This window comes from Palaemon carinicauda, chromosome 7, assembly GCF_036898095.1.
Source record: "Palaemon carinicauda isolate YSFRI2023 chromosome 7, ASM3689809v2, whole genome shotgun sequence".
In the NCBI taxonomy this organism is placed as follows: Eukaryota; Metazoa; Arthropoda; class Malacostraca; order Decapoda; family Palaemonidae; genus Palaemon; species Palaemon carinicauda.
The window spans coordinates 170,247,775-170,260,274 of record NC_090731.1 but is presented as its reverse complement, the minus strand read 5'-3'; the positions used below and the strand labels follow the sequence as shown (position 1 = coordinate 170,260,274).

General features: G+C 37.1%; 3 protein-coding genes across 3 annotated transcripts in view; 1 reads left to right on the top strand and 2 right to left on the bottom strand.

The window, feature by feature from the left end:
* LOC137644657 (uro-adherence factor A-like) overlaps positions 1–3,009 on the bottom strand; it is a 3,933-nt gene extending 924 nt beyond the window's left edge. The window contains exons 1-4 of the mRNA XM_068377608.1: positions 2,750–3,009; positions 1,702–2,594; positions 92–1,663; positions 1–53 (exon numbers count right to left, since the gene is read on the bottom strand). The exon at positions 1–53 is cut by the window's left edge and continues 924 nt beyond it. Of these exons, the coding sequence (XP_068233709.1) occupies positions 1–53; positions 92–1,663; positions 1,702–2,594; positions 2,750–3,009 (2,778 nt within the window). The remainder of the gene's footprint in view (positions 54–91; positions 1,664–1,701; positions 2,595–2,749) is intronic.
* A 63-nt stretch (positions 3,010–3,072) lies between these two features.
* On the bottom strand, positions 3,073–3,864 carry LOC137644656 (cilia- and flagella-associated protein 251-like). Its single transcript, XM_068377607.1, has one exon. The coding sequence runs from the start codon at positions 3,862–3,864 to the stop codon at positions 3,073–3,075; it is 792 nt and encodes a 263-aa protein (XP_068233708.1).
* A 2,289-nt stretch (positions 3,865–6,153) lies between these two features.
* The window catches only part of LOC137644655 (transient receptor potential cation channel trpm-like), a 97,434-nt gene continuing 91,087 nt past the window's right edge, over positions 6,154–12,500 (top strand). The window contains 1 exon segment of the mRNA XM_068377606.1: positions 6,154–6,299. Within this exon segment, the coding sequence (XP_068233707.1) occupies positions 6,154–6,299 (146 nt within the window).

Below are 12,500 nucleotides of genomic sequence, written 5' to 3'. Positions count from 1 at the left end.
ACTTTCAGAATCTTCAGTATTTTGTTCTGATTCTTCTGATGATGATTCTTCCTCTGATGAAGATTCTTCTCTTCCTCTGATTCCTCATCACTTTCAGAATCTTCAGTATTTTGGTCTGATTCATCCTCTTCATCTGATTCCTCATCACTTTCAGAATCTTCAGTATTTTGTTCTGATTCTTCTGATGATGATGATGATTCGTCTTCTGATGAGGATTCTTCCTCTGATGATGATTCTTCCTCTGATGATGATTCTTCCTCTTCATCTGATTCCTCATCACTTTCAGAATCTTCAGTATTTTGTTCTGATTCTTCTGATGATGATGATGATTCGTCTTCTGATGAAGATTCTTCTTCTGATGATGATTCTTCCTCTGACGTTGATTCTTCTGATGAGGATTCTTCTTCTGATGATGATTCTTCCTCTTCCTCTGATTCCTCATCACTTACAGAATCTTCAGTATTTTGTTCTGATTCTTCTTCTGATGATGATGATGATTCGTCTTCTGATGATGATTCTTCCTCTGATGATGATTCTTCCTCTGATGATGATTCTTCCTCTTCATCTGATTCCTCATCACTTACAGAATCTTCAGTATTTTGTTCTGATTCTTCTGATGATGATGATGATTCGTCTTCTGATGAAGATTCTTCTTCTGATGATGATTCTTCCTCTGATGATGATTCTTCTGATGAGGATTCTTCTTCTGATGATGATTCTTCTTCTGATGATGATTCTTCCTCTTCCTCTGATTCCTCATCACTTACAGAATCTTCAGTATTTTGTTCTGATTCTTCTTCTGATGATGATGATTCTTCTTCTGATGATGATTCTTCCTCTGATGATGATTCTTCCTCTTCATCTGATTCCTCATCACTTTCAGAATCTTCAGTATTTTGGTCTGATTCATCCTCTTCATCTGATTCTTCACTTTCGTCGAACAAGAAACCAAATTGTTCTCGGAGAATGCCCAAAATTTCCTCTTCCATTTCGCTTTCAGAGGAATCTGAAGTTTCCTCCTCTTCTGAATCTTCAGTATTTTGGTCTGATTCATCCTCTTCATCTGATTCTTCACTTTCGTCGAACAAGAAACCAAATTGTTCTCGGATGAGAATGCCCAAAATTTCCTCTTCCATTTTGCTTTCAGAGGAATCCGAAGTTTCCTCCTCTTCTGAATCTTCAGTATTTTGGTCTGATTCATCCTCTTCATCTGATTCCTCATCACTTTCAGAATCTTCAGTATTTTGTTCTGATTCTTCTGATGATGATGATGATTCTTCTGATAATGATTCTTCCTCTGATGATGATTCTTCCTCTGATGATGATTCTTCCTCTGATGAGGATTCGTCTTCTGATGAGGATTCTTCTTCTGATGAGGATTCTTCTTCTGATGATGATTCGTCTTCTGATGAGGATTCTTCTTCTGATGAGGATTCTTCTTCTGATGAGGATTCTTCTTCTGATGAGGATTCTTCTTCTGATGAGGATTCGTCTTCTGATGAGGATTCTTCTTCTGATGAGGATTCTTCTTCTGATGAGGATTCTTCTTCTGATGATGATTCGTCTTCTGATGAGGATTCTTCTTCTGATGATGATGATGATTCGTCTTCTGATGAAGATTCTTCCTCTGATGATGATTCTTCCTCTGATGAAGATTCTTCCTCTGATGAAGATTCTTCCTCTTCACTGATTCCTCATCACTTTCAGAATCTTCAGTATTTTGTTCTGATTCTTCTTCTGATGATGATGATTCGTCTTCTGATGAGGATTCTTCTTCTGATGATGATTCTTCCTCTGATGAAGATTCTTCCTCTTCCTCTGATTCCTCATCACTTTCAGAATCTTCAGTATTTTGGTCTGATTCTTCCTCTTCATCTGATTCTTCACTTTCGTCGAACAAGAAACCAAATTGTTCTCGGAGAATGCCCAAAATTTCCTCTTCCATTTCGCTTTCAGAGGAATCTGAAGTTTCCTCCTCTTCTGAATCTTCAGTATTTTGGTCTGATTCATCCTCTTCATCTGATTCTTCACTTTCGTCGAACAAGAAACCAAATTGTTCTCGGATGAGAATGCCCAAAATTTCCTCTTCCATTTTGCTTTCAGAGGAATCCGAAGTTTCCTCCTCTTCTGAATCTTCAGTATTTTGGTCTGATTCATCCTCTTCATCTGATTCCTCATCACTTTCAGAATCTTCAGTATTTTGTTCAGATTCTTCTGATGATGATGAGGATTCGTCTTCTGATGAGGATTCTTCTTCTGATGAGGATTCTTCTTCTGATGATGATTCGTCTTCTGATGAGGATTCTTCTTCTGATGATGATGATGATTCGTCTTCTGATGAAGATTCTTCCTCTGATGATGATTCTTCCTCTGATGAAGATTCTTCCTCTTCATCTGATTCCTCATCACTTTCAGAATCTTCAGTATTTTGTTCTGATTCTTCTTCTGATGATGATGATTCGTCTTCTGATGAGGATTCTTCTTCTGATGATGATTCTTCCTCTGATGAAGATTCTTCCTCTTCCTCTGATTCCTCATCACTTTCAGAATCTTCAGTATTTTGGTCTGATTCATCCTCTTCATCTGATTCTTCACTTTCGTCGAACAAGAAACCAAATTGTTCTCGGAGAATGCCCAAATTTCCTCTTCCATTTCGCTTTCAGAGGAATCTGAAGTTTCCTCCTCTTCTGAATCTTCAGTATTTTGGTCTGATTCATCCTCTTCATCTGATTCTTCACTTTCGTCAAACAAGAAACCAAATTGTTCTCGCATGAGAATGCTCAAAATTTCCTCTTCCATTTTGCTTTCAGAGGAATCCGAAGTTTCCTCCTCTTCTGAATCTTCAGTATTTTGGTCTGATTCATCCTCTTCATCTGATTTTTCACTTTCGTCAAACAAGAAACCAAATTGTTCTCGCATGAGAATGCTCAAAATTTCCTCTCCATTTGCTTTCAGAGGAATCCGAAGTTTCCTCCTCTTCTGAATCTTCAGTATTTTGGTCTGATTCATCCTCTTCATCTGATTTTTCACTTTCGTCAAACAAGAAACCAAATTGTTCTCGCATGAGAATGCTCAAATTTCCTCTTCCATTTTGCTTTCAGAGGAATCCGAAGTTTCCTCCTCTTCTGAATCTTCAGCATTTTGGTCTGATTCATCCTCTTCATCTGATTCTTCACTTTCGTCAAACAAGAAACCAAATTGTTCTCGCATGAGAATGCCCAAAATTTCCTCTTCCAGTTTGCTTTCAGAGGAATCCGAAGTTTCTTCCTCTTCTGAATCTTCAGTATTTTGGTCTGATTCATCCTCTTCCTCTGATTCCTCATCACTTACAGAATCTTCAGTATTTTGGTCTGATTCTTCCTCTTCCTCTGATTCTCCCATTTCGTCAGGTAAGAAACTAAATTGGTTTTGGGTGGGAATGCCCAAAATATCTTCCTCCATTTCGCTTTCAGAGGATTCCGAAGTTTCCTCCTCTTCTGAATCTTCAGTATTTTGGTCTGATTCTTCCTCTTCCTTTGTTTCTTTATCCTCTTCCTCTGATTCTCCCATTTCGTCAGGTAAGAAACTAAATTGGTTTTGGGTGGGAATGCCCAAAATATCTTCCTCCATTTCGCTTCCAGAGGAATCCGAAGTTTCCTCCTCTTCTGAATCTTCAGTATTTTGATCTGATTCTTCCTCTTCCTTTGATTCTTCATCCTCTTCCTCTGATTCTCCCATTTCGTCAGGTAAGAAACTATATTGGTTTTGGGTGGGAATGCCCAAAATATCTTCCTCCATTTCGTTTTCAGAGGATTCCGAAGTTTCCTCCTCTTCTGAATCTTCAGTATTTTGGTCTGATTCATCCTCTTCCTTTGATTTCTTCATCCTCTACCTCTGATTCTTCCATTTCGTCAGGTAAGAAACTAAATTGGTTTTGGGTGGGAATGCCCAAAATATCTTCCTCCATTTCGCTTTCAGAGGATTCCGAAGTTTCCTCCTCTTCTGAATCTTCAGTATTTTGGTCTGATTCATCCTCTTCCTTTGATTCTTCATCCTCTACCTCTGATTCTTCCATTTCGTCAGGTAAGAAACTAAATTGGTTTTGGGTGGGAATGCCTAAATATCTTCCTCCATTTCGCTTTCAGAGGATTCCGAAGTTTCCTCCTCTTCTGAATCTTCAGTATTTTGATCTGATTCTTCCTCTTCCTCTGATTCCTCATCCTCTACCTCTGATTCTTCCATTTCGTCAGGTAAGAAACTAAATTGGTTTTTGGGTGGGAATGCCCAAAATATCTTCCTCCATTTCCCTTTCAGAGGATTCCGAAGTTCCTCCTCTTCTGAATCTTCAGTATTTTGGTCTGATTCTTCCTCTTCCTTTGATTCTTCATTCTCTATCTCTGATTCTTCCATTTCGTCAGTAAGAAAACTAAATTGGTTTTGGGTGGGAATGCCCAAAATATCTTCCTCCATTTCCCTTTCAGAGGATTCCGAAGTTTCCTCCTCTTCTGAATCTTCAGTATTTTGGTTTGATTCATCCTCTTCCTTTGATTCTTCATCCTCTTCTCTGATTCTTCCATTTCGTCAGGTAAGAAACTATATTGGTTTTGGGTGGGAATGCCCAAAATGTCTCCCTCCATTTCGCTTTCAGAGGAATCCGAAGTTTCCTCCTCTTCCGAATCTTCAGTATTTTGGTCTGATTCTTCCTCTTCCTTTGATTCTTCATCCTCTTCCTCTGATTCTCCCATTTCGTCAGGTAAGAAACTATATTGGTTTTGGGTGGGAATGCCCAAAATATCTTCCTCCATTTCGCTTCCAGAGGAATCCGAAGTTTCCTCCTCTTCTGAATCTTCAGTATTTTGATCTGATTCTTCCTCTTCCTTTGATTCTTCATCCTCTTCCTCTGATTCTCCCATTTCGTCAGGTAAGAAACTATATTGGTTTTGGGTGGGAATGCCCAAAATGTCTCCCTCCATTTCGCTTTCAGAGGAATCCGAAGTTTCCTCCTCTTCCGAATCTTCAGTATTTTGGTCTGATTCTTCCTCTTCCTTTGATTCTTCATCCTCTTCCTCTGATTCTCCCATTTCGTCAGGTAAGAAACTATATTGGTTTTGGGTGGGAATGCCCAAATGTCTCCCTCCATTTCGCTTTCAGAGGAATCCGAAGTTTCCTCCTCTTCCGAATCTTCAGTATTTTGATCTGATTCTTCCTCTTCCTTTGATTCTTCATCCTCTTCCTCTGATTCTCCCATTTCGTCAGGTAAGAAACTAAATTGGTTTTGGGTGGGAATGCCCAAAATATCTTCCTCCATTTCGCTTTCAGAGGATTCCGAAGTTTCCTCCTCTTCTGAATCTTCAGTATTTTGGTTTGATTCATCCTCTATATCTGATTCTTCCATTTGTCAGGCAGTAAATTTAATTGGTTTTGGATGAGAATGACCACAATGTCATCCTCCATTTCGCTTTCAGAGGAATCCAAATTTTCCTCTTCTTCTGAATCTTCAGTATTTTGTTCAGATTGTTCCTTTTCGTCTGAATCTTCATCCTCTTCCTCTGAGTCTTCCATTTCGTCAGGCAAGAAACTAAATTGGTCTTGAACAGAAGAGCCCAAAATGTCTACTTCCTTTTCACTTTCAGAAGAATCCGAATTTTGCTCCTTTTCCGAAGATTCTTGAATTACGATTTCCACTGTTTCATTATCTTCTTCTGGTTCATTATTTTCCGATGATTCCATAATTTCTACTTCGTGATTTTCTAGCGATTCTCCATTTTCTGCATCTTCAGGAAATTCGAAAATTTCTTCTTCACTTGAATCAGAGATTTCCTCTGTCTTCTCCTCTGATAAGTCAGCGTCGCCGGTTTTTTCATCAGTAGATTCCTCCTGTTGGGCATTTGGTCGTTTTTCCTCTTTCATAGAAGACATGACACTCATTGCAATGGCTGCGCCTCCGACGAAAAGACAACCCGCAGCTCCTGCCAACATGAGGTTACTAACCGCTCCATTTCGAGTGTACAGAAAGGTTTTTCTGTATTCAAATCCGGAAGCAGTCGTGGTAGTATCCAATAGGATTTCAGATCCTCGTTGAATTGTTCCATTTGAGTCGTCAGTCCATGTACAGTCATTTCGCATTGTTTAGCTTCTTCAAAGGCGTTCCTTATCCTTCCAACAAATGGGAAGATGTTAGTCGCTCTTTGTAGTAGTGAACTCTGCGAGCCATTAGTTCCAACTCCTCCTCCAAACGAGTTCTCCAAGCGCGGCACCTCTGGTAAAAGCCAGGAGAACATCCTGAAGGTCCAAGAGTTCTGGAAAGTGTTCAACTTCCCGTTGAGATATAACAAATATTCTTCACAGAGAGACTTTTGCTCCTGAAGAACTGCCTCTCCGTGAGCCAAGTTTAGTCCTCCAATAAGGGTTCCGATTGTTAACATAAACATTCCAAAGCTGGTAATAAGCAGTGTTTGATACATTGTCAAAGTATATACTTGCTTCTTCTTCATCTCGTAGTAGCTATATTTTGAAAAACGATAGATGACAAGAAGACGGCTCCGAAAGATTTAGAAGACAAGAAATCTCTTCCTGGAACTCTGAGCGGAGTGTTGAAGCCCTCTTGAAGACCCAGATGTCTTCAGTATGTCTTCATTTTTCTTTCAGTTTTCTTTCAAAAATTTATATTATTGAAAAAACTACAAAGATGCGCTCTCTCTCTCTCTCTCTCTCTCTCTCTCTCTCTCTCTCTCTCTCTCTCTCTCTCTCTCTCTCTCTCTCTCTCTCTCTCTCTCTTTTTTTTTGTAGTTCTTTCAATAAAAAGAATATTATTTTTTTTTTCACGGAGGCTAATGGAGGGATGCTAGTGGCATCTGGATCTATAGAGCGACTTCGGGTTCCAGAAGGAGTTTTGTGTCTTCAGGGTCTTTCGGAGCCATATCTCTCTCTCTCTCTCTCTCTCTCTCTCTCTCTCTACAGGCTGGCAGCTTCGAAAGATTTTGAAGATGAAACTCACTCTCTCTCTCTCTCTCTCTCTCTCTCTCTCTCTCTCTCTCTCTCCTCTTTCTCTCTCTCTCTCAACTCTCTCTCTCTCTCTCTCTCTCTCTCTCTCTCTCTCTCTCTCTCTTTGTAGTTCTTTCAATAAAAAGAATATTATTCTTTTTTTCTCGGAGGCTAATGGAGGGATGCTGGTGGCATCTGGATCTATAGAGCGACTTCGGGTTCCAGAAGGAGGTTTTGCGTCTTCAGGGTCTCTCTCTCTCTCTCTCTCTCCTCTCCTCTCTCTCTCTCTCTCTCTCTCTCTCTCTCTCTCTCTCTACAGGCTGGCAGCTGCTTCGAAAGATTTTGAAGATGAGACTCTCACTCTCTCTCTCTCTCCTCTCTCTCTCTCTCTCTCCTCTCTCTCTCTCTCTCTCTCTCTCTCTCTCTCTCTCTCTCTCTCTCTCTCTCTCTCTCTCCAGGCTGGCAGCTTTGAAAGATTTTGAAGATGTGAAATTTCTCTCTCTCTCTCTCTCTCTCTCTCTCTCTCCTCCTCTCTCTCTCTCTCTCTCTCTCTCTCTATATATATATATATATATATATATTATGTATATACATATATATATATATATATATATATATATATATATTATATATATATATATATATGTTTATATATGTATATATATATATGTATATGTATATATACAGTATGTATGTGCAAATGTATGCTTCTATATGTTTATATATGTGTGTGTGTGTATATATATATATATATTTATGTGTGTATATGTATATATATGTGTGTATATATGTACGTATATATATATAGATATAGATATATATATACATGTATATATGTATATATATATTTATATATACATGTATATATATGTATATGTGTATATATATATATATATATATATATATATATATATATATATATATATATTATATATATATGAAGTTTAAAAGAGCATATTATTACATCTGTCAACGACGTTAGGAGGTTATGTTCTTGCCCCTGTATGTCTGTTTGTTTGTGAACAACTTCCTGGCCATATTTTTACTCATAGAGTAGTGAAACTTTCAGGATTAATTGTTATGTTGAGACGTGGACGTGATTCAATTTTGAAAGTCTATGGTCAAAGGTCAAGGTCGAGCAAAAGGTCGACTGATTTAAGGTAAGCTGGTTTCGAGAAATTAGCTGCCATGGCAGAGGGTCTACACTCTCAGAGTTCTTTTCTAGTTCGAATTATGATCAATTGCATTCTTCAGTTGCATTATTATTAATATTATTATTATTATTATTATTATTATTATTATTATTATTATTACTATTATTATTATTATTATTTTTATTATCATAATTGTTATTATTTATTATTATTATTATTATTATTATTATTATTATTATTATTAGCCAAGCAACAACCGTAGTTGGGAAAGGAAGATGCTATAAGCCCAAATGATCCCAACAGGGAAAAAAGAGCCCAATGAGGAAAGGAAATAAGGAAATAAAGAAACGAGGTGAGAAATAACTTAACAATTGATAAAATATTACAAAACCATGTTTGAAGTATTCTCATAAATAACTATCTGAGTAATTAATTGATCAAATATTTAACTTTACGTGTGAATAACTATATACTGTTCTGACAATTAAGTAATATAACGAGTAAAAAGTTTTATTTCATTGTATACTTTATATGATTTTTTATTTTATTTGGGAGGTAGGTTTTGTAATTTTCAGAAACATATGTATTTATATATATGATATTATGTATGTTTTTGTATATATATATATATATATATATATATATATATATATATATATATATAGAGGAGAGAGAGAGGAGAGAGAGAGAGGAGAGAGAGAGAGATATGCATGTATATTATATATATATTCATATATATATATATATATATATATATACATGTATATATAATATGTGTGTGTATATATACATATATATGTATATATATATATATATATATATATATATATATATATATATATATATATATATACATATATACAGTATATGTATATATATTACACAAAAATGTACACATAGATTTTAATTCATTCTCTTCTGTCGCATACATTTGATTTGACGCCATTCAACTCTCTCTCTCTCTCCTCTCTCTCTCTCTCTCTCTCTCTCTCTCTCTCTCATATGTTTCATGGGGTTGTTATGGCCCGATGAGGTAACGTCCCTGACTGGTGAACGCCAGCTTGGGGTTCGAGTCCCATTCAAACTCAATAGTTTCTTTGGTCGCTGCAACTTCACCCATCCTTTTGACCTAGGGATGGGGAGGGGGGGTAGCCTGTGGGTCTATCTGCTGAGTCATCGGCAGCCGTTGCCTGGCCCTCCTTGGTCCTAGCTTGGGTGTGGATATTTAAGAAGTCGCTCGTTACTCTTAAATGCTTTGAGCATGTATTCCATTCTCGGTTAGTTTTATGGTGTGTGCGTTGTACCGATTGCATATTCTTAGGTATATTACAATATTCTTTTCAATATCGTGCAGGTGATGAGGAGAGGAAATTATTCATTTTTTTATTATTATTATTATTATTATAATTATTGTTATTATTTTTTTATTATTACTTTTATTATTATTATTATTATTATTATTATTATTATTATTATTATTATGATTTTTATATTTATTATTTTTGTTATTATTATTATTATTATTATTATTATTATTATTATTATTATTATTATTATTATTATTATTATTATTGTCTATTAAATTTCTTATACCAGATCTAGATATTAATCTCTGGCACCGTCGTTCAATTAGTTCATTATGCATGTTGCATAAGATTTTCATAACTCTGACCATCCTTTACATTCAGATCTCCCTGGACAATTCCTATCCTGTTCGTAATACTAGGCAGGCAGTTAATTCTAATATTCTAATAACCAGGCCTTCATCACGAGGCTCAATACTACGTAGTACTCTAGAAGTTTTATTCCAGCTGTGACCAAGTTGTGGAATGATCTTCCTAATCGGGTGGTTGAATCAGTAGAACTTCAAAGTTCAAAGTTGGAGCAAATGTTTTTTTTTTGTTGACCAGGCGGACATGAGTCTTTTTATAGTTTATTTATGACATATTTGTTTTTGATGTTGTTAATAGTTTATATATGACATGTCTGTTTTGACGTTGTTACTTATTTTAGAATGATTTATTGTTAATTTGTTCTCTTCATTTATTTATTTTCTTATTCCTTTCCTCACTAGGCTATTTTTCCCAGTTGGAGCTCCTGGGCTTATAGCATCTTGCTTTTCCAACTAGGGTTGTAGCTTGGATAGTAATAATAATAATAATAATGTTGTTATTTTTATCATTGTTATTATTATTATTATTATTATTATTATTATTATTATTATTATTATTGTTACTGAAGTTTGGGACAGAGGTAGATGGAGAGCGCTGGCCAGAAACATCGACCCCACATAGAATTGGGAAAAGATGCAGACAAAGAAGTCGCAGAAGAAGATTGTTACTAGCTAAGCTACACCCTTAGTTAGAACAGGAAAGATAGCCCAGTGTGGAAATGAAATAAGGCAATAAATAAACTATAAGAGAAGTTATGAACAATTAAAACATTTTAAGGATTAGAAAACGTTAAGACAGATCTTTCATATATAAACCATATATTTTCACCAACACTCTAACTCCCATTCATCAGGTTTTGCCTCTTCATGCCACATTCTACAAAATAATCTTGTAAGTGGTCTGGGAGTCACTTCATTTTCGGCCAGTATCATCTTGGCAGTTATTCCATCGTATCCAGGGGCTTTCCTTCTCTTTAGTTTTTTGAGGATAGCTTCGACTTCAAACACACTGAACTGTTCATGGGCACATTAAGGTCTTCATCAGCTTCAGTGTAGGTCTGGTTATTTGCTCTTCCCATTGCACCATGAATACTCAGATCTGGTTATATGCTCTTCTCATTGCCCCATGGATTCTCAGATCTGGTTATTTGCTCTTCCCAATGCCCCATGAATACTCAGATCTGGTTATTTGCTCTTCCCATTGCCCCATGAATACTCAGATCTGGTTATTTGCTCTTCCCATTGCCCCATGAATACTCAGATCTGGTTATTTGCTCTTCCCATTGCACCATGAATACTCAGATCTGGTTATATGCTCTTCTCATTGCACCATGAATTCTCAGATCTGGTTATTTGCTCTTCACATTGCCCCAGGAATACTCAGATCTGGTTATTTGCTCTTCCCATTGGCCCATGAATACTCAGATCTGGTTATTTGCTCTTCCCATTGCCCCATGAATACTCAGATCTGGTTATTTGCTCTTCCCATTGCTCCATGAATATTCAGATCTGTTTATTTGCTCTTCCCATTGGCCCATGAATACTCAGATCTGGTTATTTGCTCTTCCGATTGCTCCATGAATACTCAGATTTGGTTATTTGCTCTTCCCATTGGCCCATGAATACTCAGATCTGGTTATTTGCTCTTCCCATTGCACCATGAATACTTAGGTCTGGTTATTTGCTCTTCCCATTGGCCCATGAATACTCAGATCTGGTTATTTGCTCTTCCCATTGGCCCATGAATACTCAGATCTGGTTATTTGCTCTTCCGATTGCTCCATGAATACTCAGATTTGGTTATTTGCTCTTCCCATTGGCCCATGAATACTCAGATCTGGTTATTTGCTCTTCCCATTGGCCCATGAATACTCAGATCTGGTTATTTGCTCTTCCGATTGCTCCATGAATACTCAGATTTGGTTATTTGCTCTTCCATTGGCCCATGAATACTCAGATCTGGCTATTTGCTCTTCCCATTGGCCCATGAATACTCAGATCTGGTTATTTGCTCTTCCCATTGGCCCATGATTACTCAGATTTGGTTATTTGCTCTTCCCATTGCACCATGAATACTTAGGTCTGGTTATAAGCCCTTCCCATTGCACCATGAATACTCAGATCTGGTTATTTGCTCCTTTCCCATTGCACCATGAATACTTAGGTCTGGTTATTTGCTCTTCCCATTGCACCATGAATACTCAGATCTGGTTATTTGCTCTTCCCATTGCCCCATGAATACTTAGATCTGGTTATTTGCTCTTCCCATTGCCCCATGAATACTTAGATCTGGTTATTTGCTCTTCCCATTGCTCCATGAATATTCAGATCTTTTTATTTGCTCTTCCCATTGGCCCATGAATACTCAGATCTGGTTATTTGCTCTTCCCATTGCTCCATGAATACTCAGATTTGGTTATTTGCTCTTCCCATTGGCCCATGAATACTCAGATCTGTTTATTTGCTCTTCCCATTGCACCATGAATACTTAGGTCTGGTTATTTGCTCTTCCCATTGCTCCATGAATATTCAGATCTGTTTATTTGCTCTTCCCATTGGCCCATGAATACTCAGATCTGGTTATTTGCTCTTCCCATTGGCCCATGATTACTCAGATTTGGTTATTTGCTCTTCCCATTGCACCATGAATACTTAGGTCTGGTTATAAGCCCTTCCCATTGCACCATGAATACTCAGATTTGGTTATTTGC